Genomic DNA, 21,308 nt, shown 5'->3' with positions numbered 1-21,308 from the left:
TTTAAAGCTTGTGCAGACCTCTAGTCTGAACTATATCTGTATGAGGGACACATCTGCTACAACCAGCATTTGGTCACATTTTCAAACAGCATATCATTTTATTTGAACTTTTATACCTCCACAAAATGTTTGGTATCATATGATTTAAGCAGAATTGTAACAGAATCAAAACAGAAATGTAAAATCATCTTAAAGCAGTTTAAAGGTTACTTGTAGTGATACAGTATGTTAATGTGCCTATTCCCCATCACAAAACTTTCTGTTTTATTCTTGACTAACTGTTTATTTATTAACACATTTGATACTTTTAAAGCACATTTTAATCTCACTTTTATATTGAAAAGGTGACTGTTGATTACTTACTGTGCAGACACATGTGGAAAAATGCATAATAATAATAATAAACATTTAAACTAAAGCATGTACATCCAACTGTATTTTGTTCCATCATTTGTGCAAAATAGCAGCGTATGCTTTCAGCCTAATGTTCTAATAATTAAAGCCTTTTCTAACAGTGACTGCATGATGTAAAGAACCTTAAGAAACTTATACACAACTACAAAAGATACAAACATTCACTTATGCTCAATCAGGTAACATTATACAGTATATTAAGAATCCAGTGTATGTAAATGATCTAACAGAATGATCGTGTGAGTTGAGCCTTGGATGTTTCATTGCATTTCTTCCAGAGCACAACACCTGTAGCCAAAACAAAGGAAAAACAACAGAATTATTAACTCCTTACATGAGCGTTAAAATGTTTACACAAATCATGGAACCTTTCTAACCATAAAGATAATTGCTGTAATATCTAAGCTATGTAAAGTGTCTTGTGTCTGAACAGAGCCATCTGCATATTAATATAAACATGCACAACAATGCCAAGGATGTGCATTGAGTACAGAGAATCAGCAAGTTAAAGCAAGTCGTATTTTATAAGTCTAGTGAGTGAAGTTATACGACCCATTTACCATGGTTTTACTACAGGAGCCATAGTTTAACCATGGTATATGTACTACAAACTATGGTAATACAACAGGTAAATATATATAGCATTTTATACAGTGAAAGTGTATAATAACCATTTCGTTTTTGGCAGATTGATTACCACTTGCGTTGTCTGTTGGCCTGTAGAATACATGTAGCAGCCATTCATACTGCTTAAAAAACCACCGCATTTATTGATCTCGAAGTTCTTTAACTTGAGCAAACGTGTTAATATACATTTTAGTTAACAAACAGAAACAAAACACAGGTTTAATTGTAAAAACAATCACCTAGACATACTTGAGATCTGCCTCGAGACTGCTCTGCCATGACGATCGATCCGTTGCACTGTTGTCTACTGTGACTCACACTGATGACGTAACGAGGAAGGCATGCCCAGACAATCCGTTGACTCCGCCCCCACGTCAAACCAGTGCCACAAAGCCAAACGCACAGCAAAGTGAAGCGCAAAGGAAAAACCGAGTCACAAAAGCACAGGTGGCTGAAATGCAGAATTAAAGTGGCGGTGCAAATGAATTAGTCGGTACTGCAATGGAAAAAATGTGTTGCAAAATCATTGCTGCTAAAGGTTTTCTTTGGAAAATAAGTATTTTATCTCTCAGTACTTATTTTTTTGCAAAACTTTCTTTTTGTTTATTTGTTATTTTTTTTCTCTCAATACCTAAGTTTTATTTCACGATTCATTATTTGGTTTGCAGTTGTTGTTTTTTTTTTTGCTCAATTTGTATTTTTATTTTGCAAAACTTATTTTTTGTTTGCAAACCTTTTTTTGTTGCAAATATATGTGACCCTACTTTGACTCCATATCCCTCTCTTTTCATTTTTACTCACGTATGCTGCATTGCAGACTCCTACCACCTAATGGATTTTGTTTGTATTACATCAAATTAGTCATTTTCACCAAAATCCTAACTGAAACACAATGTTATTGAATACATTCAAAAACCGTCTCCCGGGCCAGATGAAATTGCTTAAGGGGCCGGATTTGGCCCGCGGGCCGTAGTTTGCCCACCTCTGGGCTAGACTTTATAGTAACAACCTAGTTTTAAAAAGTTAATTTATGTTATAACGTTATGTAACGTTACAATTGTACCTCTTGTTACTGGATCATGTGGTACAAAAACATGTTGTATTACTTTTTTTCTCCCGTTTAGAGATGCCGGGAAACACACAGAAATTGTGCCCAGGGTGCAACACCCTGATAAGTGCTGCATTCAAGACATGCCCACTCTGCAAACAACTGCAGCCGTACAAAACAAAAGTTGCAACGAGGAGATGCAACTTTCAAAATAAGAAAGCTGAATGGAAGAAGTCAATCAAGAAAAACAACAACAGGACAGTTGTTCTTAATAGCCATGTGATGGTAAGTTTAGGTCAGGGCTAAGGATACAAATAGTGGGATTCATGAAGTCAAGGCAGTTAGCGTAGTAAAGTTTAACGGTCAATTGTCATGTTTCCATGCAGCTGTCAAGTGAACTTTTGAAATGTGGCAAAAAAAAAGAAAATATGAATCAGGTATTTCCATCAACTGGTTAGGGAATCCTGGTTAGGTTTCTTCCGCTTAGTAATGTGCCCGTAAACAGTTGATCGGTCATGTCAGTTAATTGTTCACAACATCAGAACTTAATGGACAAATTTGTTTCAAGTTCAGCACATTAACTAGTTTTCCAAAAAGGCAAAAACGACCTCTAGCGAGCATAAAACCTTTTTGCAAAATTGAGAATTTTTTTTTTGATATTTTGCCATTTCCATCAACCTTTTCTAATGCAATACTTCAAAAAGTGTAGAAAAATACATTGATGAAAACATGGCTGATGAAACAGAAATAAATAACATTTTGGGGAATATTTAGTTATAAACCAATAGTAATTAATTCCTTGATATAAGTAGGCATGGGCCGGTATGAGATTTTGGCGGTATTATAACCTTAATAATAATAAAAATACCACGGTTTCACGGCATTGCTATTACAACACTAAAATGTGTTATCTCCAAATGTATGCGTATACAAAAAATAACTTTTCAACTGGACACAATGCATTTCATTTTGAACCAACATATAGAACTTGTGTGTCAGGTAAAAATAAAGCCTTAAAATTACAATATTCTTTAAAAAATATGTATATATTAGACATAAACATCAAACATTGAATTACATAATTGAATTATTTATTTTTATGTAAACACAGAATTTTTTGTGGTTTTGAAACCTTAACTCTTTTAAACCTCGGTATACCTTGAAACCGGTATTCGGCCCATGCCTACATATAAGTGGCACCTTTTAAGAGGTTTTTTTTCAATAAATATGACCATTACACAGCTGTCATGAAATGAATATTTAAGTCAAGTTATTGTATTCTGTGCATGTTTTTTAATTTAATGTTTTTATTTCAGCTTGACAAACTTGTTGCCCTTGATTTCTTCCCCATTACTAAAAACAGTTGGGTTAAAAATAACACAACGTTTTTTAGAGTGTACTTTTGGGGAAGAAATACAAGGGAAACTTGGTGGCCGATGCCATCCTTGGAGGGGATTACGTTTTGGATTCCGATTTGTTTCAGAGGGTTAAAATGATGTATGAAGCAGTGCTAAAGAGTACGTTTTTTTTGTACTAATATTAAGGTCTGTAATCTGGAAACACTGATAATCCACATGTTTCATTCTCTTTATTTTTCATATAGATGCAAAGGGTGAGCATTACATTTAGCCATAATAGGATAAAGCAGCATGTGGTGGCTCTATTGCAAAATAATACAATTGCCTGAAGTCAACAAAATAGATCAAAAGTATTTAGGCAGACTGTTTTGTGACATTAATTACAACTGATGGGAGAAGACATGTTTTAGGTCTTTGAATTGAAAAGAGTGAGAGAGGTTTTTGTCTTGCTTTATATCGATGTACTTGCAGTCATAGACTAAAAATGTATATACCTTCAGGAATAGCCTAATAAAAATCAGTTGTCAGTTTTGTATGCATCATTATTGGACATGGTATAACTTCCAAAATAGTGCTGTTCAATATGAAATTGAGTCCATCTGCAAGAGCAATTTAGCTGTCCTGCCTCAGTGTTGGGTAAGTTACTCTCAAAAAGTAATCAATTACTAGTTACTAATTACATATTTAACAGTGTAATTAGATTACTGTACAAATTACTCTCTCCAAAAAGTATTTAGTTACTTATTACTAATTACTTTCTATATCCTAAATCAACCTTGATTAGTTGTGATTTAAGGATAGACATGAAAGGGCTTATTTAATTCATTCAATCAATCAAATAATATTAAACTACATACTCTTATTAACTGACCAAAGTATTACAAATGTGAGAATAACACATTAAAGCACAGATTTTAAAGTTAGACTTTGAATTTTGATGTCAATTCCACTATTGCACACACATATTACACACAGTATTTAGTTTAATTACATCAAAAGTAACTGTAATTAAATTACAGAAAAAATAAGAGTAATCCCTTACTTTACTTTTTCAAGGGAAAAAACACCCAACACTGTCCTGCCTGCACCCCAGCAATGCTTACATTCTTGGTTGAAGGAAACTGTCTTGTCTTGGGTTTGTGTCTCGTGTGGGTGTGTGTTGTTTTTGTCGAACATGTGGAGTGCCGTTTTTGACAGCTCTACACGTGTCCGGTGTCTGCGTCACTCGCCCCACCCTGTGTCTCCCTGCCAGGCTTTTCCCTCACCGGGTTTCCATCACCTCATCACCATCACTCCTGTAGCTCGTTCCCCATCAGTAGTTTCCCCTGGTTCCCCATTATGTTTCACCTGTAATTCATTCCCATCATTAGCTGGCTGTTCCTAGTCTTAGTCATATTGTTAGTTAGTTCATGATTATCTCAGTCATAGTTTTGATTTATTTTTGTTGTTTTGTTTTCTCTTAGTGCAGACCTTTTCCCTTAGTTACTCTCTCGGACTCTCTCCTCGTTTTAGCTACTGTGCCTAAACCCGTTACTCTCATAGTTTTCTGTTCACCCTCCCTTAGCTCTCGTTGGCGTCCCGGACCTCCCAGCTCTTCACATCTCTTCTACTCAACTCAACTTTATTTATATAGCGCTTTTTACAGTTTTCATTGTTACAAAGCAGCTGTACATAAGACATATTGACTATAAGCAAAACAATTAAAGTTGTACCTGTAAAAACAAGAAAAAGTTGAAAACACAGAAGACAGACATACCTACATACAAAACACTCCACACACACAATATGCACACATACTAACACACATAGACATAGACACACACACACGGACGCGCACACACACAGACACACACGCACAGTGAAAGCACACATTTAAGATGAAGGCGAGAGAAGCACAGGTCAAATATAACAGACTATAAATTCCTATATGCAATGTTAAGTAAAACTTAAAAATTCTAAATTCAAACTGCGGTTCCCGCTCTCGTCTCCGGACGGCCGGTGGGTGGAGGCTCTCCCCGCCGTGTGTGTTCCCTTCATGGGTCAGGAACTCTCGGACTGTGTCTATTACGGAGTCTCCCATGAGTGTCGTCGGGTCGAGTCCTCGCCCTGCGGCCTCTCGTGGTTCTCGAGGGCCCTACTGGTCCGGATCTCCCGAGGTGGTTCTGCTCTTCCGTAAGTCCCGGTGGGTCAAGTCCCCCCCCCCGGGTTTACGAGCGGCCTGGTGGAATTATTGGACTGTTCGTATAAATAAAGATTCTCTCATTTTGCACCCGCATCTGAGTCTCCGCATCCTCTTTTCCNTGTGTCTGTGTGTGTGCGCGTCCGTGTGTGTGTGTCTATGTCTATGTGTGTTAGTATGTGTGCATATTGTGTGTGTGGAGTGTTTTGTATGTAGGTATGTCTGTCTTCTGTGTTTTCAACTTTTTCTTGTTTTTACAGGTACAACTTTAATTGTTTTGCTTATAGTCAATATGTCTTATGTACAGCTGCTTTGTAACAATGAAAACTGTAAAAAGCGCTATATAAATAAAGTTGAGTTGAGTAGAAGAGATGTGAAGAGCTGGGAGGTCCGGGACGCCAACGAGAGCTAAGGGAGGGTGAACAGAAAACTATGAGAGTAACGGGTTTAGGCACAGTAGCTAAAACGAGCGCACGCACGCACAGTGAGAGCACACATTTATGATAAAGGAGAGAGAAGCACAGGTCAAATATTGAACAGACTATAAATTCCTATATGCAATATAAATCAAGTAAAACTTAAAAATTCTAAATTCTAACTGCGGTTCCCGTTCTCGTCTCCGGACGGCCGGTGGGTCGAGGCTCTCCCCGCCGTGCGTGTTCCCTTCATGGGTCAGGAACTCTCGGACTGTGTCTACTACGGAGTCTCCCATGAGTGTCGTCGGGTCGAGTCCTCGCCCCGCGGCCTCTCGTGGTTCTCGAGGGCCCTACTGGTCCGGATCTTCCGAGGTGGTTCTGCTCTTCTGTAAGTCCCGGTGGGTCAAGTCCCCCCCCGGGCTTACGAGCGGCCTGGTGGAATTATTGGACTGTTCGTATAAATAAAGATTCTCTCATTTTGCACCCGCATCTGAGTCTCCGCATCCTCTTTTCCTCCCACAGTCATGACAGAAACTGCAAACATTACTGTTTAAAGTTTATTGCAAGGTATTCAAGAATGTACACACTCACACATGACTGGCAAAATACACAATTATGTATTGTACACCAAGTAACCTTTATCCGTGTCAAATCTCAAATGTTAGTTCCGTTTGTTCTTGTTTTTTTTTTAGATCTGAAAGTGGTAACGATGTGAATACATTTGAGAATGTATAGTTATTTGTTAACAAATTATACTTTCCATTTTTCATATACTTATTTCGGACAATTGTTCCATCATACGAATGTAGGTCACTGGAATGCGCATTTGTGTTGGGGCTTGGCTGGCAGCCAGAGAGAATTCCCACAGATCCAGCAAGAAGGTGGATGAGGAAGAACTGGAGTTGGCAGTCTGCAGGCACGGTGAGCGGAGAACATCACAATGGTGCTGGTTCCACCCTAGCGCAGGAAGTGGAACAGTAGTTGGCATGCTGTGTAGATGTGCAATCATACAGTATGTCTGTATTTGGATAGAAGACCAGAAGAAGCCATGGCCGTAGTAGTTTTATCTTTTGATCTATTATTCATTGGCCATGCAATAATTATGCATTCAAAGCATCAAATAGATTTAATATTGGCAAATAATTACATTAAATAGAAATACCTATAGGAAGACACATGTTTCTATTTACAAGAACCATGTTAATTGCTTCACACAAGATGGACAGGCTTGAACAGAATAAACTGTATTATGGTGATAAAATGATCAGATAACAAATAATGGTTTATACACTAATAATAATTGTTCTTGTCATTTTAAACTTCTAAAGTTGTACAGATCCACCTTGGGACCTGGAAAGCCTGAAAGCTCACCTTCACCTGGAAACGAGAGCATGGGCAGATGGTAAGAAAATGAAGTTGACCTCTGAGTTAATCACTTTTTGTCAAGGGAAACGGACTATTGAATACTTATTGTGGAGCATAAAAAGGAATCATGATATCAGCACCATGTTATTCGGCAGTAGTAATCACAAATGAAATGCTTGACCATCACAATTTCACAAGCTCTCCACCCACATTTTAGTCACTTGTATGATATCTTGGAATTGGTTACATTCTAAAGAAACAATGCTATGGCTAAAAAGATGTGTCTCAGATACAAACAATTGTCCGTGTAGCTATATTTGACACAGAAGATGATAGTTTCTTAAGCAGTGCTGCCTAAGGGCTCGAAGGTCACACACATTCAGCAGTGGTTTGCTCCAACTTTCCATAAACATTTCAAAATATAACGTACTGTTGATTTTGACATGAACCTCTGCTATGTACGTACAGTGCAACTTTGAACGTTGGTTCTGATCAGGCACTGAAATGGCCAGCTATTCAGCATCAGTGTGCACAATGTTACAGTTGCATCTAAAGATAATGCAAGTAAAGATAATGATTAATAGGTTATTTTGATGTTGCAAATGTAGCATTCTAGAAGCATTCTAGTAGATCTTGTAGATATTTGAAATGGTCATGTTTTTTGGGCATTGGCTGCTGTATGATGATTTTTCTTTGCAATTCCTCTACAGGTTTGGGTGACTTGACAAAGGATGCTACATATGCAGTCAACAGTCTTCTCAATGGGTGGTATCACTCACTCAGAAGTCAACACAAACAGGCTGTAAATGCATACAGCAGTATAGCCGTTATGGAGGACATTGAGGACTCCCAGGCGCCGTCCTCAATGGTGTCGCCGTCCATAAGGTATTTGACATGGTCCTACAGTTGTTTGCATCCATGTTTTTTTCAAAAGCCTATTATCAAAACGTTCAGTGAAACTTTATGTATTGAGTGTGATAATATATTTGTTATATTGTTATTCTGTTATTGATCCATGTGTTAATGTAGTAAAGTATGTAGTGAACAAATTTGTACAAGAAAAAAATACAAACTATAACCAAACTGTGACGTACAAAACGATATTTTGTAATTAAGGAATCAAGACTCAGTCAGGCAGTGATCGCAAATTCAGGGTCAAGGTTTTATTCTTTACAGTGGGGAGAAAACATGGCTTCACAAAATAGATTCATCAACTTAGCTGAGTAGACCAGAGAAAGTCTGAGTTAAGTTGCTTCTTTTACAGGAGAGGAGTAAATTACTGGACCCAGCAAACTTGAGCCACCCAGAGTAAGAAGACCGGTCCAAACTGGTTCCTCAATACTATGAAAGTGATTAGGACAGATGCCAACTGATGCACCTGACTCAGCAGGCATATATCCAGAAAACATATATGAATATAAGAATCATAAGACATTCACACATAAAATAAATAAAAGTCAATATTTATTTGTTAAATTTGTCCATTATGTCAATGGCCAACTAAACACATATCCAACTGCTTACAAACATGCATACTGTACATCTCATGTAACAGCTGTCGTATTTACATTCAGATTAGATCAATCTTGATTTAAACAGGTAATTAAAGAACGGTATAAAACACTGATTTGTGCAGTGGACAGGGCACAATCTACAGTATAATTCATCATCTGTGGAGGCACGCTCAAATGGGTCTTCATCTTCTTCTTCAACAACAGGTCCACCATTGCCAGCTAACACTATTCGCGAATATGTTTCTTTCACAGCCACCAGGTCAGTCTTGAGCTCCTCACGTTTTTGGAGGACAGCACTGTGTAGGCCACTGAGAGCTTGACCAGAAAGTCCTGAAGGGTAGCCTAAAAATTGGGATAAAGTATTTAGAAGTATGCACCAATACACCAATATGGCACTTTCCAGGAATTATCATCTTTAAAGCAGTTTATTATAACTAGGCTTTAGGAAGTAAACAGCATTAAGAAATTAGTACTCACACTGCGTGGCCAGGTCATCTGACAGTACACTAGCCTGGTCCTTCAAGGCCCTGTAGGCTCTTGTAAGATGTGTCCAATGTTGTTTCATTTCTTCTACAAGTACAGCCTCTTCCTCAATCAGTCTCTCCAGCTGCGTCACCTTGTCAAAAACTTTCTTCATGCCTAAGGAAGTGTCGAATTCCCAGGGTTGGGAATCGAAAATCTATTCAAATTCGGAAGGCTAAGAATTGGATCTGAATCGAAAGGAATGGGAATCGAATACTAAAAAAATTCAATTACACTCATCAATTCCTGTGTGCAAATTGTCAGAAATGTGTATGTGTTAACTTGTGATAAAGCAAATGAAATACAAATTTACCATAGATGTATTATAGTACCTACAGTTTAACCATGATGTAGTTGGTAATAAAATTTAATAAATCAGACAAAATATTGTTGCTGTCAGGGATATTGGGGGGGGGAGGACTTACTAATGAAATGACAGATCTAAATAATAACACGACATCCAATAGCATGACAAGAATTCAACAAGGTAAATAATCCAACAAGACAGGGTAGTGTAACAACAAGGAAACAACCAAACAGCCAAAACGAACGAGCACAAGACAATAGACAGGAGGGCTTCTTAAAGGGAACCAAATCAAGAAGGGACAGGTGCGTGGCATGAAATCATTAACAATTACTAATGAGAGGGCGGGAACAGAGACGGGACCGGAGAGAGTATGGAACGCCAAAAGGGTCAAAATGTCTCTCTCCACATTAAACAAGGGACCCTGCCGTGATTCTGCCACAAGATCAAGAAAGACATGACAAGATGAGGCAGAATCATGACAGGCTGCTATGTGTATATATACACAAAACAGAATTTTTTTTGGCAAACCGGTCAATAAGGAGGCTAAAATGACCATACAGGTCGAAGTTTTGCTTCAACTGTGGAATCGAAACTGGGAATCAATAAGAATGGGAATCGATTGTCGGAGCCGATAGCCTTGTGATTAGTGCTCCAACATACGGCACTGTTGCACTCCGGGCGACCCGAGTTCGAGTCCCGGCTCGTAGTCCTTTCCCGATCCCATCCCCCCTCTCATCCACTTTGTTTCCTGTCCTCTCATTGTTATCAATCAGATGTTGCAACGGCACTGGATCATCTGTTCGGAGGTCATCTGGAGCTGTGAAGATTTTGTAAAGGTATTTGATCAGTATCATGCACTTTCTGTGCCATGGAAAATAGAACAATTATACTATTTCTATAAAACACCTAATATAGACATTTTTAGGGATAAGGTGGTTAACATTTAGTGAAAAAATAAGTATTCAATAAGAAGAATGTAGTAAGAATACATGTAAAAACTGACAATGGATATCAACAAATGTTCTGCCAAAGAATGTAAGAACATTTGCTCAGTTTGCAAATTTTTTAAGGGTGAATAAGTATTATGAAGTTTTGAGGGAGAAAGTTTCATCACCTAAGTTTACCTTTAAAAGACAAAGAGTTCCCAATCATGCCAATCGTTTTATTGTTTGGTCATTCAATGTCACTTGAGGAGTCAGGTGTTAAAACACAAACCAGCAAGGAAAAATAACGTATTCAATCATTTTTAAATTGATAGGAGGCAGCAACAAGTACTTACTGTCAACTTCCCACTGTCTCACATCAGTAACCCGCTGTTGCATTTCCTCATCAGTGTGACAGTTCTGTCTGCCCCCTTGTGTTCTAATGTCGGTTTCCCCGTGATTTGCCCCTTGGACTCCCTTTCATTGGACCTCTGTCTCCCATGGACTTCATTCCCCATAATGCTTTGCACCCCGTCACCCATCTTTGATTTCACCCGCACCTGACACACATTACCTGGACCATATATACACTGTAACCGATTTTTGTAATTCGAACAGTATTTCACTGTAATATGTACAGTAACCTACTGTAAAATATGTCTCCTGTATAATACTGTAAGTAGCAAAGGATTGTGGGAAAATATATGCGTAGTACTGTAATTCCTCTGTACTGTAATTCCATTTACAGTAGAGAAAATGGCCGCGAAAAATTTAAAAGAAATAGTCTCTGCCATTGGTCAGCTGTGAAAATCTGACCAATGATGACATTCTGACAAGGGAAACGCAAGTTTTATTTAAGCGTTGGTGGAAGAGGCGGTTAAAAACGCGCCAGGAAAGATTCAAGTTGAAAAAAGGTAAGTGTTATTTCTGTGTTAATAATTTTTTTGTATTTTCGTAATTATATATATTTTTAAGTATTTTTTTGTTGCTAAGAGCCTTATATTTTGGGTATTGACCGAGAGTGGTTGGTGATTTCTGTCATGTGATAACATTAATGACTGAATAAACTAACCTATCTATATTAGCAGTTAAATATAGAGACTTTTTAAGTTTCTCTGCCTCTTTCAATTAAAATCGCGAGGCAAAAGTCAAGAAAGTAGAGAGGGAGTTTATATCTTTTGCTGTTCTACAACATTTTGAAGTGCATCTTTTGTTTTTATTTCAAGCTCGCGGTCTGGATTTTACTCTTGTTTGGAACGACGTCGGAGTTGTTTTGAAGGATTTCTGTGGCAGTTACCTCGAGGAGGGCAAACCAAGGTAACATCAACAGAATTAGCCTAAAACTGGTAATGAAAACAACGGTATATGATGCTAACACTGAAACGTTAATCGGCAGCCTTTTATATCTATCGCATATCGTAGATTAACATTACGTTTTGCGTTGCGTTAGATTCACTGTCAAAATGGTGGCGCAGTTTGTGTGTAAACAATGCAAGTTATCTCTGCGAACTCTTTGCCATTTTTACCACCATTTGAAAATGCATAGGAACCTGGCTAATTTCAGGTTTGGCTGTGGTATCCCAACTTGCCCTTGTAGTTTTCACACGCTATCTGCACTAACGTCACACATGTGTCGCAAGCACTCACAGCCAAAAAACGTAAGCTGTAGACCTGATCAAATGGATGCCTTGGTTTGTCAAGTCGTGGGATGCGGGCATACATCTCACAATTTGAATAGTTTGTGTGACCATTTAAAATGGCATGTAAGAGATGGGAAAAAGATTACCTGTCCCTTTCCTAACTGTGAAAAACGTTTTCATGTGAAATCATCTTTCACATCTCACATTAGCAGAAAACACAAAGAATCTTTAGAGAACCCTGTACAACTAGATAATGATGCATTATCTGTAGACTGTAGACATGACAGTGACATCCAAGATGACAGTTTTATGCATTTTCAGTATGATGCTTATTGCAATGATGGAGAAGACACATTTTTAACAAATCTGGCACTGTTCTATTTGAGGATGCAAGCACAAATGCTGCTACCAGCCACCACTATACAATGTTTAATAGATGAATTCCAGGTGGTGCATGACAGCAACATGCAACATATATTTTCAAAACTTATAGATGAATTAACAAAGCTGAATATACCATTAATTTATATTGATAACATCATAACTGGTCTAAACAAGAACAATCTTCTGAGGTTGTATAATGAGGGAGTATTTAGGTCTGATGAAACAAGGAAGACATATTTCAAGAAAAAATTTAACTATGTAGCACCTAATAAAGTGTATCTAGGTAAAAATACGCAAAGGCGCACAGATCAGACGACCCACATTTACTAGAGGATGTAAGGGATGGCAGGAATTTTAAAGACAAGGATTTCTTTCAGTGTATGGCCTCAGTATCCATTATGTTATACCAGGATTCATTTGAAGTGGTGAATCCACTAGGCTCTGGCAAAAAAAAGCACAAGCAACTTGCCGTTTACATGACACTGTCAGAAATCTCTCCTCATAATAGGTCCACTATAGACCCCATTCAGCTTGTAATGCTTTGTAAGGAGGAAGATTTGGTGTTTTTTGGGCAAGAGAAAGTGTTTGGTCCCCTTGTAAAAGATTTGAGGGATCTTGAAGAGACAGGGGTTGAGCTGGACAGTGGTCAAATAATGAAAGGTGCAGTGCTTGCTATAGCTGGAGATAATCTTGGGTCACACATGATTGGCGGCTTCACACAGAACTTCAGCAGAAGTAAATATTTCTGTCGCTACTGTGATATAGACAGACATACTTTTCAAAATTCTCCAACAGAATTAGGCCTCCCACGCACAAAACAAAGTTATAAGAACTCTGTTAATGAGCTTTCCAGGAATCCTCAATTCACTGATGTTAACGGCATAAAATTTGACTCTGTGTTTAATACCTTAAAACACTTCCATGTGTGTGACCCAGGACTCCCACCATGCTTGGGACATGACCTTTTTGAAGGTATCGTTACAGCAGATCTATCTCTGTACATCAAGCATCTCGTCAGTGTAGGTAAACATTTCACTTACACCCAGCTGAATAGGAACATATCTACTTTTAAATATGCTGGGGCTGATGTCAACAATAAACCATGTGAATTTCGAGCAGATTGTCAAAAGTTGGGAGGTAATGCAGCTCAAAACTGGTGTTTGCTCCGGTTGCTACCACTTTTTGTAGGTGATCGCATAAAAAATCCACTGTAGGATGAGATTTGGCAGTTGTGTCTGCAGCTTCGAGATGTAGTTAATATGGTGACAGCCCCCAAAATACATGCTAACCAGGTAGCATATCTGAAAGTTCTTATTCAGCAGTATATTGATTCTAGAGTCTCACTGTTTACAACTACACCACTGAAACCAAAGCACCATTTCTTACTGCACTCCCAGAACTCATACTTCATTTTGGTCCACTGATACGCTCGTGGACTTTGCGCTTCGAAAGCAAGCACACATTTTTTAAGCAGTGTGCAAGGAAGCTGCATAACTTCAAAAATCTGAACAGTACTTTGGCAGATAGACACCAGCTTCTGCAAGCCTATCTTCTGGCTGGCAGTCTCTTCACACCAAGTCTTCAAGTGCAGCAAGCTAATGAATTTGACAGCCACTTATATAACCTTGGCATCCAGGAAGCTATTAGGTTCAGAGGCATACAAGAGGCTACATCAGTGACTTCAGCGGTTACTTACAAGGGCACCAAATACCAGAAATCCATGGTTGTAGTTATGAAGGACAGTGACATGGGATACATCTTTGGAAAAATCGCACTGATATTGGCAAACTCATCAGATGTTTTTTTTGTCCTTGAAAAATACCAATCAGTGCTCTTAGTTGACCTGGGTGTGCACTGTCTCATTGACTCTATTTCCTATGTCTGTGTCAGTGTAGAGGACCTGGTTGATTACTACCCACTGTCTTTTTACAAAATATTTGATGTTAATCTTGTGCCTTTGCATCATTCTGTCTGTTTAAGATAAATGAAAAGATGGACCCAGTGGAGGACATCATCAAGAAAGCGCTACCCATGCTTCAGAAGAGGGATTATAACAATCTTTTAACACATTTGACTGGTATGGGTGTTTGGGGCAGACAGTAAGTGATCTTCAGTTTGTTACCTTAGAAGACATGAAATATGTTATTCCTCCTATTGCTGGCTGTAGACTCATACACTACATCAAGCAAAGAGGTATGAAATACTATTGATGTCCGTTGTTATCAATGCATAATTCCTTCATTTTTAAAATTAAACACTGTTCAGTGTTATCATATTTGAAAATGAAATTTGAATTAATGCTACTAATATATAAAATCTGTGAGATAGTTGAAACGTTGAACACTAATTCAGTGTTATCATTTTTAGTAAAGAAAAAAAAAGAAAAAAATGAAATTGAAATGTTGAACACTAATTCAGTGTTAACATTTTTTTTTTTAATGGAAAAAAATGAAATAGTAGTAAATGCTACCAATACATAAAATTTTTGAGAAAGTTGAAATGTTGAACACTGTTCATTGTTATCATATTTAAAAATGAAAAAATAACCAAATTAAATTTTAATAAATGCTACCAATACCAATACATAAAACAACTGAAAAAGTTGTTTTATTTATTAGTCCGTTTAACAAGTGGTTTATTAACGTTACTCTAAAGAGAATATTCAGTCTGAAGAGAACATTTTATTAGCTACTGATGTTTCCTCATTGTACTTCACAAGGTCCAGTATGACTACATTTTATTATACTCTAATTTTGTTTGTTTGCTATCTATAAATATATATGGTGTTCCATCTGTGCTAAACACAAATTTGTTTATATCTGTCTTGTTAAAGTTAAGGTTTGCATCTGACACTGAAGTATGAAAAAACAGATCTGTGTCTGGGGGCTCTGTTTGTGCCTATGTGTAGTGTATATTTGAAAATTGTTGGACCCTGGTATTTCATTGAAAAACAGAGGTCTGTTCCTGCTGGCTCTGTGCCTATGTAAACTTGTATATAGTTAATTTGCTTTGGGTTGGACAGTGGTATACAGTATATTAATAATATTTAGTCTAAAGACGACATTTCATGTTTTAGCAACATTGATTGGCTTATGGATGTTCCATTTATCATGGTGGTTCTGGCTTTGTCTATTAAGTGTATATTTGTATTTAGTTTGTTTGCAAGATTGAACGTGTTTTAATTCCTCACACAGGTCATCAAGACCTTACTTCTGGCCAGCAATCCATCTCTTCAATAGGCTCTTCATTTTCAGGCGAACCAGCCAATGTCCCTATTCAAGTGTCTGACTGGGTTTCATCGTTTGAAGTACCATGGGAGAAAATGCCACCAAATTTGCGACAATGCCTTGCACAAGGCCAGCGACCCCGGAAGCAGGAGCATTTAGCAATGGTGAGAACTATTGTAGACTCGATTCGAGAAACATGCTTGAATCCTACTAGAAGCCACTGTTCCGAAATTGCAAGAAGAGTTACTGAAAAATACCCAAAAAGCTTTGCCGATGTAACAATGGAAGGAGAGCTAATTGGCTGCGGATATGGATCCTTGTTAAATCAGATAAAAACAAGGGCTGAACATCTCAATCGTGACAACACTCTTGTGAGAGTTAGAAGAGCAAAACGTTGCATTAGTGACAACGGGTCTACACCCAGCAGTGAGATTACCCCATCCAAATGTTCAAAAACAGATAGCTACGGCTGCATCAACTGGCAACCAGTTGACCTCCCTCAAGGTGAGACTCCAGAATCAGTAGAATTGAAAAGAGAGGAAATGGTTAAGTTATTTTCTCAAGAGGGACCAAGAGCAGCAGAACTTGGTCATGTGGAAGAACTGATGAAAACAACATATGTTTCTCAGCGCTATGCCATCAATAAAATCTCCCCACCCTGCATTGATGAACTCAAAGAACAGTGGCCATTTCTTTTCATGAAGAGAAATTTGTGTGATCACTTCAACACTCTGACTGGGATTGATATTAACACTAGACTCACAGAATCTCTCAGCACAAAAGGAAAGAAGGTGCTACATTTTTTTAAAAGTAAACTTCAAAGATGGAAAGAGGATGTCAGAAACGTCCTGAAAGACATAAATTGTGCTGAAAAAGGAGATATCGACTATGGTGTTGCATCTATGATTACCCTAATGGCGTATTACAGAGAGAAGCAGGATTCACTCTTTCTTTTGGCTGATGTAAGTATTAATGTTATTTGAACAGCTGGTTTTAGAGAATAATAATTGTAATTAGTATCATAGTTTAACATTTCCAAAGAGTTCATGTTTTCATGTCATGCATTTTGAGGTTCAATTGAACTTTCATCATCATTTAAATAACACAATGTATCAGGTAAAAAGCATGTCTTAGAATTGAATTGTGCTTTTCATGATAGACATATTTGAGCTGGTCAGGGAGGTACAGTATATCACAAGATAACACAATGTGACATATAAGTATGGCTCCTTTATACTTTTATACTTTATACCTTTTTTCCTTATGTAACAGTGAGATCTTTGAGGTCTTCTTGTAAAGAATTGCTGGTAGTTCCAAGAACTCAATATAAAACTATTGGGGACAGAGCTTTTGCAGTGAGAGCTCCTAAATTATGGAACAGTTTGCCTGAAGATATCAGAATGTCTGATTGTGTCTGTTTTTAAATGTAGATTGAAAACGTATATGTACAGATGTGCTTTTTTGTGTCTCTTTCGAAAGTGATGTTGTGTAATGCATGCTATGTAAAGCACTTTGTGTGTGTAGCTTGAAAGTGCTATATAAATAAAATTTTACTTGTATAATTGGAGAGGCCACTGAGACTAATTTTAACACAAGTATGTTTTGTATATGCATTTCAATTTCCCTAATTTTTGTTAATTATTTACTACACTTAGGTCACGTCAACTGAAGCAGATGTACAGGGAAGCCTCACTTTGCCTACCACGCCAAGGCTGATTGCACTTGGTAAGGCTATCAAAATGCTTTTATGAATTCACACTATGACTTATTATCAGCGAGTGGGTCTGCTTTAATGTCATATAGCTTTTATGGTCTCCTTATTCTTATTCTAGTTTTTAAAAGGTGTTTTCTGTCAAAGAAAATATCTCTCTTTGGACTGAAGTTTGAGCTTTGTAACTATGCTAATTTTACATACTAATATTTTGTGATATAACTATAACTTTACAGCATCTTTTAATTATAGCAAATATACTGTATGTGAGACACTGCAGATGAAGTGTATGGAGCCACCAAAATGTCTTATCAAGAAAATTTTCACACAAAAACAATAAAAATGAAAAATGTGGAATGAACAAATGTTATGTGTAAACAGTCCTAGAGAAGTCTGAAGGAAATAAGGACAATTACTTCTGATTGGAATACAGTACACAAACCGGTATTTAGCGGAAAAAAAGTTTAATTGTACCAATTTTTTTTATTTTTACCTACCCTTACTAAAAAGCTGCTATGATGGTGTCTGTTACAGGAGATTCCATTCTTCATGCCAAGAAATGGATGCTGACTATGGAGGGCAGAGTCATAATCGAGCCACAAGAGCTAAGCAATTTTCAGTCGGCATTAGCTGTCTTGTTTGGCTGCTACTATACATTCAATGTGCAGTATCAGGAAGAGGCATCTGCTACGCTGGAATTCATTCAGAGGTTTGTACATTATGAATTTCTTCAAAAGTTTGTTATTATTCAACCTATCTAGATATAAAAGGGTGGTTAATCCTTATGTGCTATTCGATTAATGATAATTGACAGATTTGTAAGGACTGTTGGAGAAACATTATTGCTTTGATAGTTAATGTTTATAATGTGAATTATTTTTTGTACCTCCAGATTCATTCTGAGAATCAATCCAGATGGGACGAAATGCCAGACAAGGACACAGATCAGCCGGACATCTGGGAAAAGGGTGCAAAAAAAAAGGTACCTGCCTAAATCCTCATGTTGCATCTTTAATCAGAGAGCTCATTGACTTTGATTGGCAAAATTACTCATAAAAAACCCAACTGACAACAATTTAAAAAACGAGTAACGCTTTATAATTTCATTCTATTTGTTCACCTAACACACAATGATCTAAAATGAATAAACAATGGACAATTCTGGACAATTTTAGGTCAACACAGTTCATGCAAAGTGTTATCTGTTGTTGTGGAAGGCTTGTTGTGCTTTTACCAATGTTTTAAATGTAGCCATGTTTCAAACACCCAAGAATTAAAACATGTTTGTAAGGGATAGTTCACCCAAAACTGAAAATTCTGTCATCATTTACTCACCCTCAGATTGTTCCAAACCTGTATAAATGTCTTTAATGGTGAGATCAGTGGCTACTGCCATTCTTTCAAATATCTTCCTTTGTGTTTAACAGAACAAAGACATTTCTACAGGTTTGGAACAATCTGAGGGTGATTAAATGATGACAGAATTTTCAGTTTTGGGTGAATTATCCCTTTAACATTAACAAAGGGTAGTAAATGCTGTGGAAGTATAAGGTGAGCACAGTTTATGGAATGTTACCAAAATCTGTTGTTGTGGAAGGCTTGTTCCGCTTTTACCAGTGTTTTAAATTTAGCCATGTTACAAACACCCTTTAATGTAATTTGTTATTTAATAAGTACTTGTTGAGCAATAAAAGAGTACATTTTACAAGGGTATATGTGTTCTTGTGATTTTGGGGGTTGATTTGGAAGCTGAGCTCAAATGTAACAAAGGTACTGATTATGTACTAGTCATTCAGTACGTACCTAAATATAAAATACAGTAAAAATATTATTAAATGCAGTAAAAAAAATAATTTGTAAATAAAAATACAGTAGTTATAATTGTGCTGTAAATTAAAATACAGTAGTTGTAATTGTGCTGTAAATTAAAATACAGTAGTTGTACATGTGCTGTAAATTAAAATACAGTAGTTGTACATGTGCTGTAAATATAAATACAGTAGTTGTACATGTGCTGTAAATATAAATACAGTAGTTGTACATGTGCTGTAAATATAAATACAGTAATATGGTTTTACAGTATCTTACTGGCATCCAGCTGCCAGTAAGTTACTGTAAAATTTACAGCAACCTTTTTACAGTGATACAAACAAGATTGATCACAAGAACCAGTTCAGATTAACAGCATACAAAACGGTAACACTAAAAGACAACACCGATGACCTAAGTCAAAACCTATATTCTCCTTGTACCTTGTGGATTTACTTGCCGTTTTCATTTGTGGACGGTTTTGTGAGTTTTTGTTTCTGTTAAACCCTTTTGAACCATATTCGAGTGTGGACATCGTCTATTCTCCTTGGAGCCTGCGTGACAATCAGACCTTTGCGTGAACTTCTTTATAACCTCAATGGCCTCTTTGACTTCCCTTGTCTTTTGGATAGTCTCGAAAGCATAATTAATGGGAAGTCACACAAAACTTTGGCAATACTAACTGTATAAGATACTAAGTACGTACAAGTTATCAGTGAACATCAGTCAGATGAAATGTAATCTTCCTTGATGAATGTTTTTTATTTTTACTTGCCTTCAAGTACTTGTGCAGGTTTCTTTTTTTCGCTCATTCCATCCTCTGGTATGCAATGTGATCATATCTACTCGTGCTGTAAAGATGAAAGAATTAAATGTGCTTTTTGAGCAGTGGTGGTTAGTCACCAAGTATGATTAATGAAAAAAGCAAGCAGTTTTAATTGTAATGCTACCAAAGCACAATCCACGAGCACTGAAAAAAAAACACTTACCAGCCTTACTCATGTATATTGTAATTCGAGCCACACAGGACAAAAAGCTGATTACTTGTTCAACGTTTTCACCAATGGTAGTGCCTGCCCCTGTTTGGTTTTTGCCACCCCACTGCACCTAAAGCATACACACCAGACAGATGTCCAAACCACAAATATTGAGTTCAAGGACGTCAAACTGGAAAAGAACTTACCATATTGTTTGAGAATATATTTACCTCACATTTTGGAGAATGCCCCTTTGCATGCATAACTGAGAGAAACGGCTTCATCGGAGTCAATTTTTTCATTTCTGGGAATGCTTGAGCCACCTTTTGCAGATAGGGCCAATATCTACACATGATGTCGGTGCAGAAGAACTTGCAATTCGTTTTTGTGGCCAGTTCATTTAGCAAAAACAGAGGGTATGCAAATATCTCCCCCCTAAACATGTTCAGACCTCTAAGCAATAGGCAGTGTCTGCAAACTGCCACCTCCAGGCCGCCTTCGTCACATTTGGTTTTTGTCGTCTTAGAGGTCTCCCTGGCTGCAGCCCATGTTGATGTTCCACAGGTGTCTTTTCCATTTACCTGTAACATTGAGTCATATCAAATATATACACAAAGTAAATCCTGATTTAGTCTTTTGACAAATATCTTACTGGCTTGATCTCACGAACACAATTAACAAATGTTGCTACATCTTTGTCATTGGCCAGAAAAACTCCATCAAAAAATGGTTGTTCCTCTGCCCTACATAAATAAAATATGTTAATAGCAAAAATGATTCACAAGAGATTTTGACAGTGTAATGTTATCAATAATAATATACCCCTTTGTTTTGCTGAATCTATATAATTTTCTGTTTCCATCTGCAGACACAGCAAACGTATCTGG

General features: G+C 37.3%; 1 protein-coding gene across 1 annotated transcript; it reads left to right on the top strand.

Annotated features, from left to right (window-relative positions):
- The first annotated feature begins 11,328 nt into the window (after window positions 1-11,328).
- Window positions 11,329-18,909, top strand: LOC130549816 (uncharacterized). Its single transcript, XM_057327155.1, has 7 exons — window positions 11,329-11,587; window positions 11,900-11,990; window positions 14,678-14,796; window positions 15,892-16,886; window positions 17,580-17,649; window positions 18,170-18,344; window positions 18,528-18,909. Exons 4-7 carry the CDS (start codon window positions 16,020-16,022, stop codon window positions 18,664-18,666), a joined length of 1,251 nt encoding a protein of 416 aa, XP_057183138.1. The 5' UTR covers window positions 11,329-11,587; window positions 11,900-11,990; window positions 14,678-14,796; window positions 15,892-16,019; the 3' UTR covers window positions 18,667-18,909.
- The last annotated feature ends 2,399 nt before the right edge of the window (window positions 18,910-21,308 follow it).

The sequence above is a fragment of the Triplophysa rosa genome, unplaced genomic scaffold, assembly GCF_024868665.1.
Source record: "Triplophysa rosa unplaced genomic scaffold, Trosa_1v2 scaffold17_ERROPOS6775743, whole genome shotgun sequence".
In the NCBI taxonomy this organism is placed as follows: domain Eukaryota; kingdom Metazoa; phylum Chordata; class Actinopteri; order Cypriniformes; family Nemacheilidae; genus Triplophysa; species Triplophysa rosa.
Note: the sequence above shows the minus strand (reverse complement) of the source record. Positions and strands in the feature narration are given on the sequence as shown.

What these genes read in the sequence shown, in the direction of transcription:
- LOC130549816 (XM_057327155.1), top strand. Translation starts at nt 16,020, where the DNA reads ATGCCACCAAATTTGCGACAATGCCTTGCACAAGGCCAGCGACCCCGG. An exon ending in CACTCTTTCTTTTGGCTGAT is followed by an intron (nt 16,887 to 17,579) that starts GTAAGTATTAAT and finishes TACTACACTTAG; the next exon opens with GTCACGTCAACTGAAGCAGA. An exon ending in GCCAAGGCTGATTGCACTTG is followed by an intron (nt 17,650 to 18,169) that starts GTAAGGCTATCA and finishes TGTCTGTTACAG; the next exon opens with GAGATTCCATTCTTCATGCC.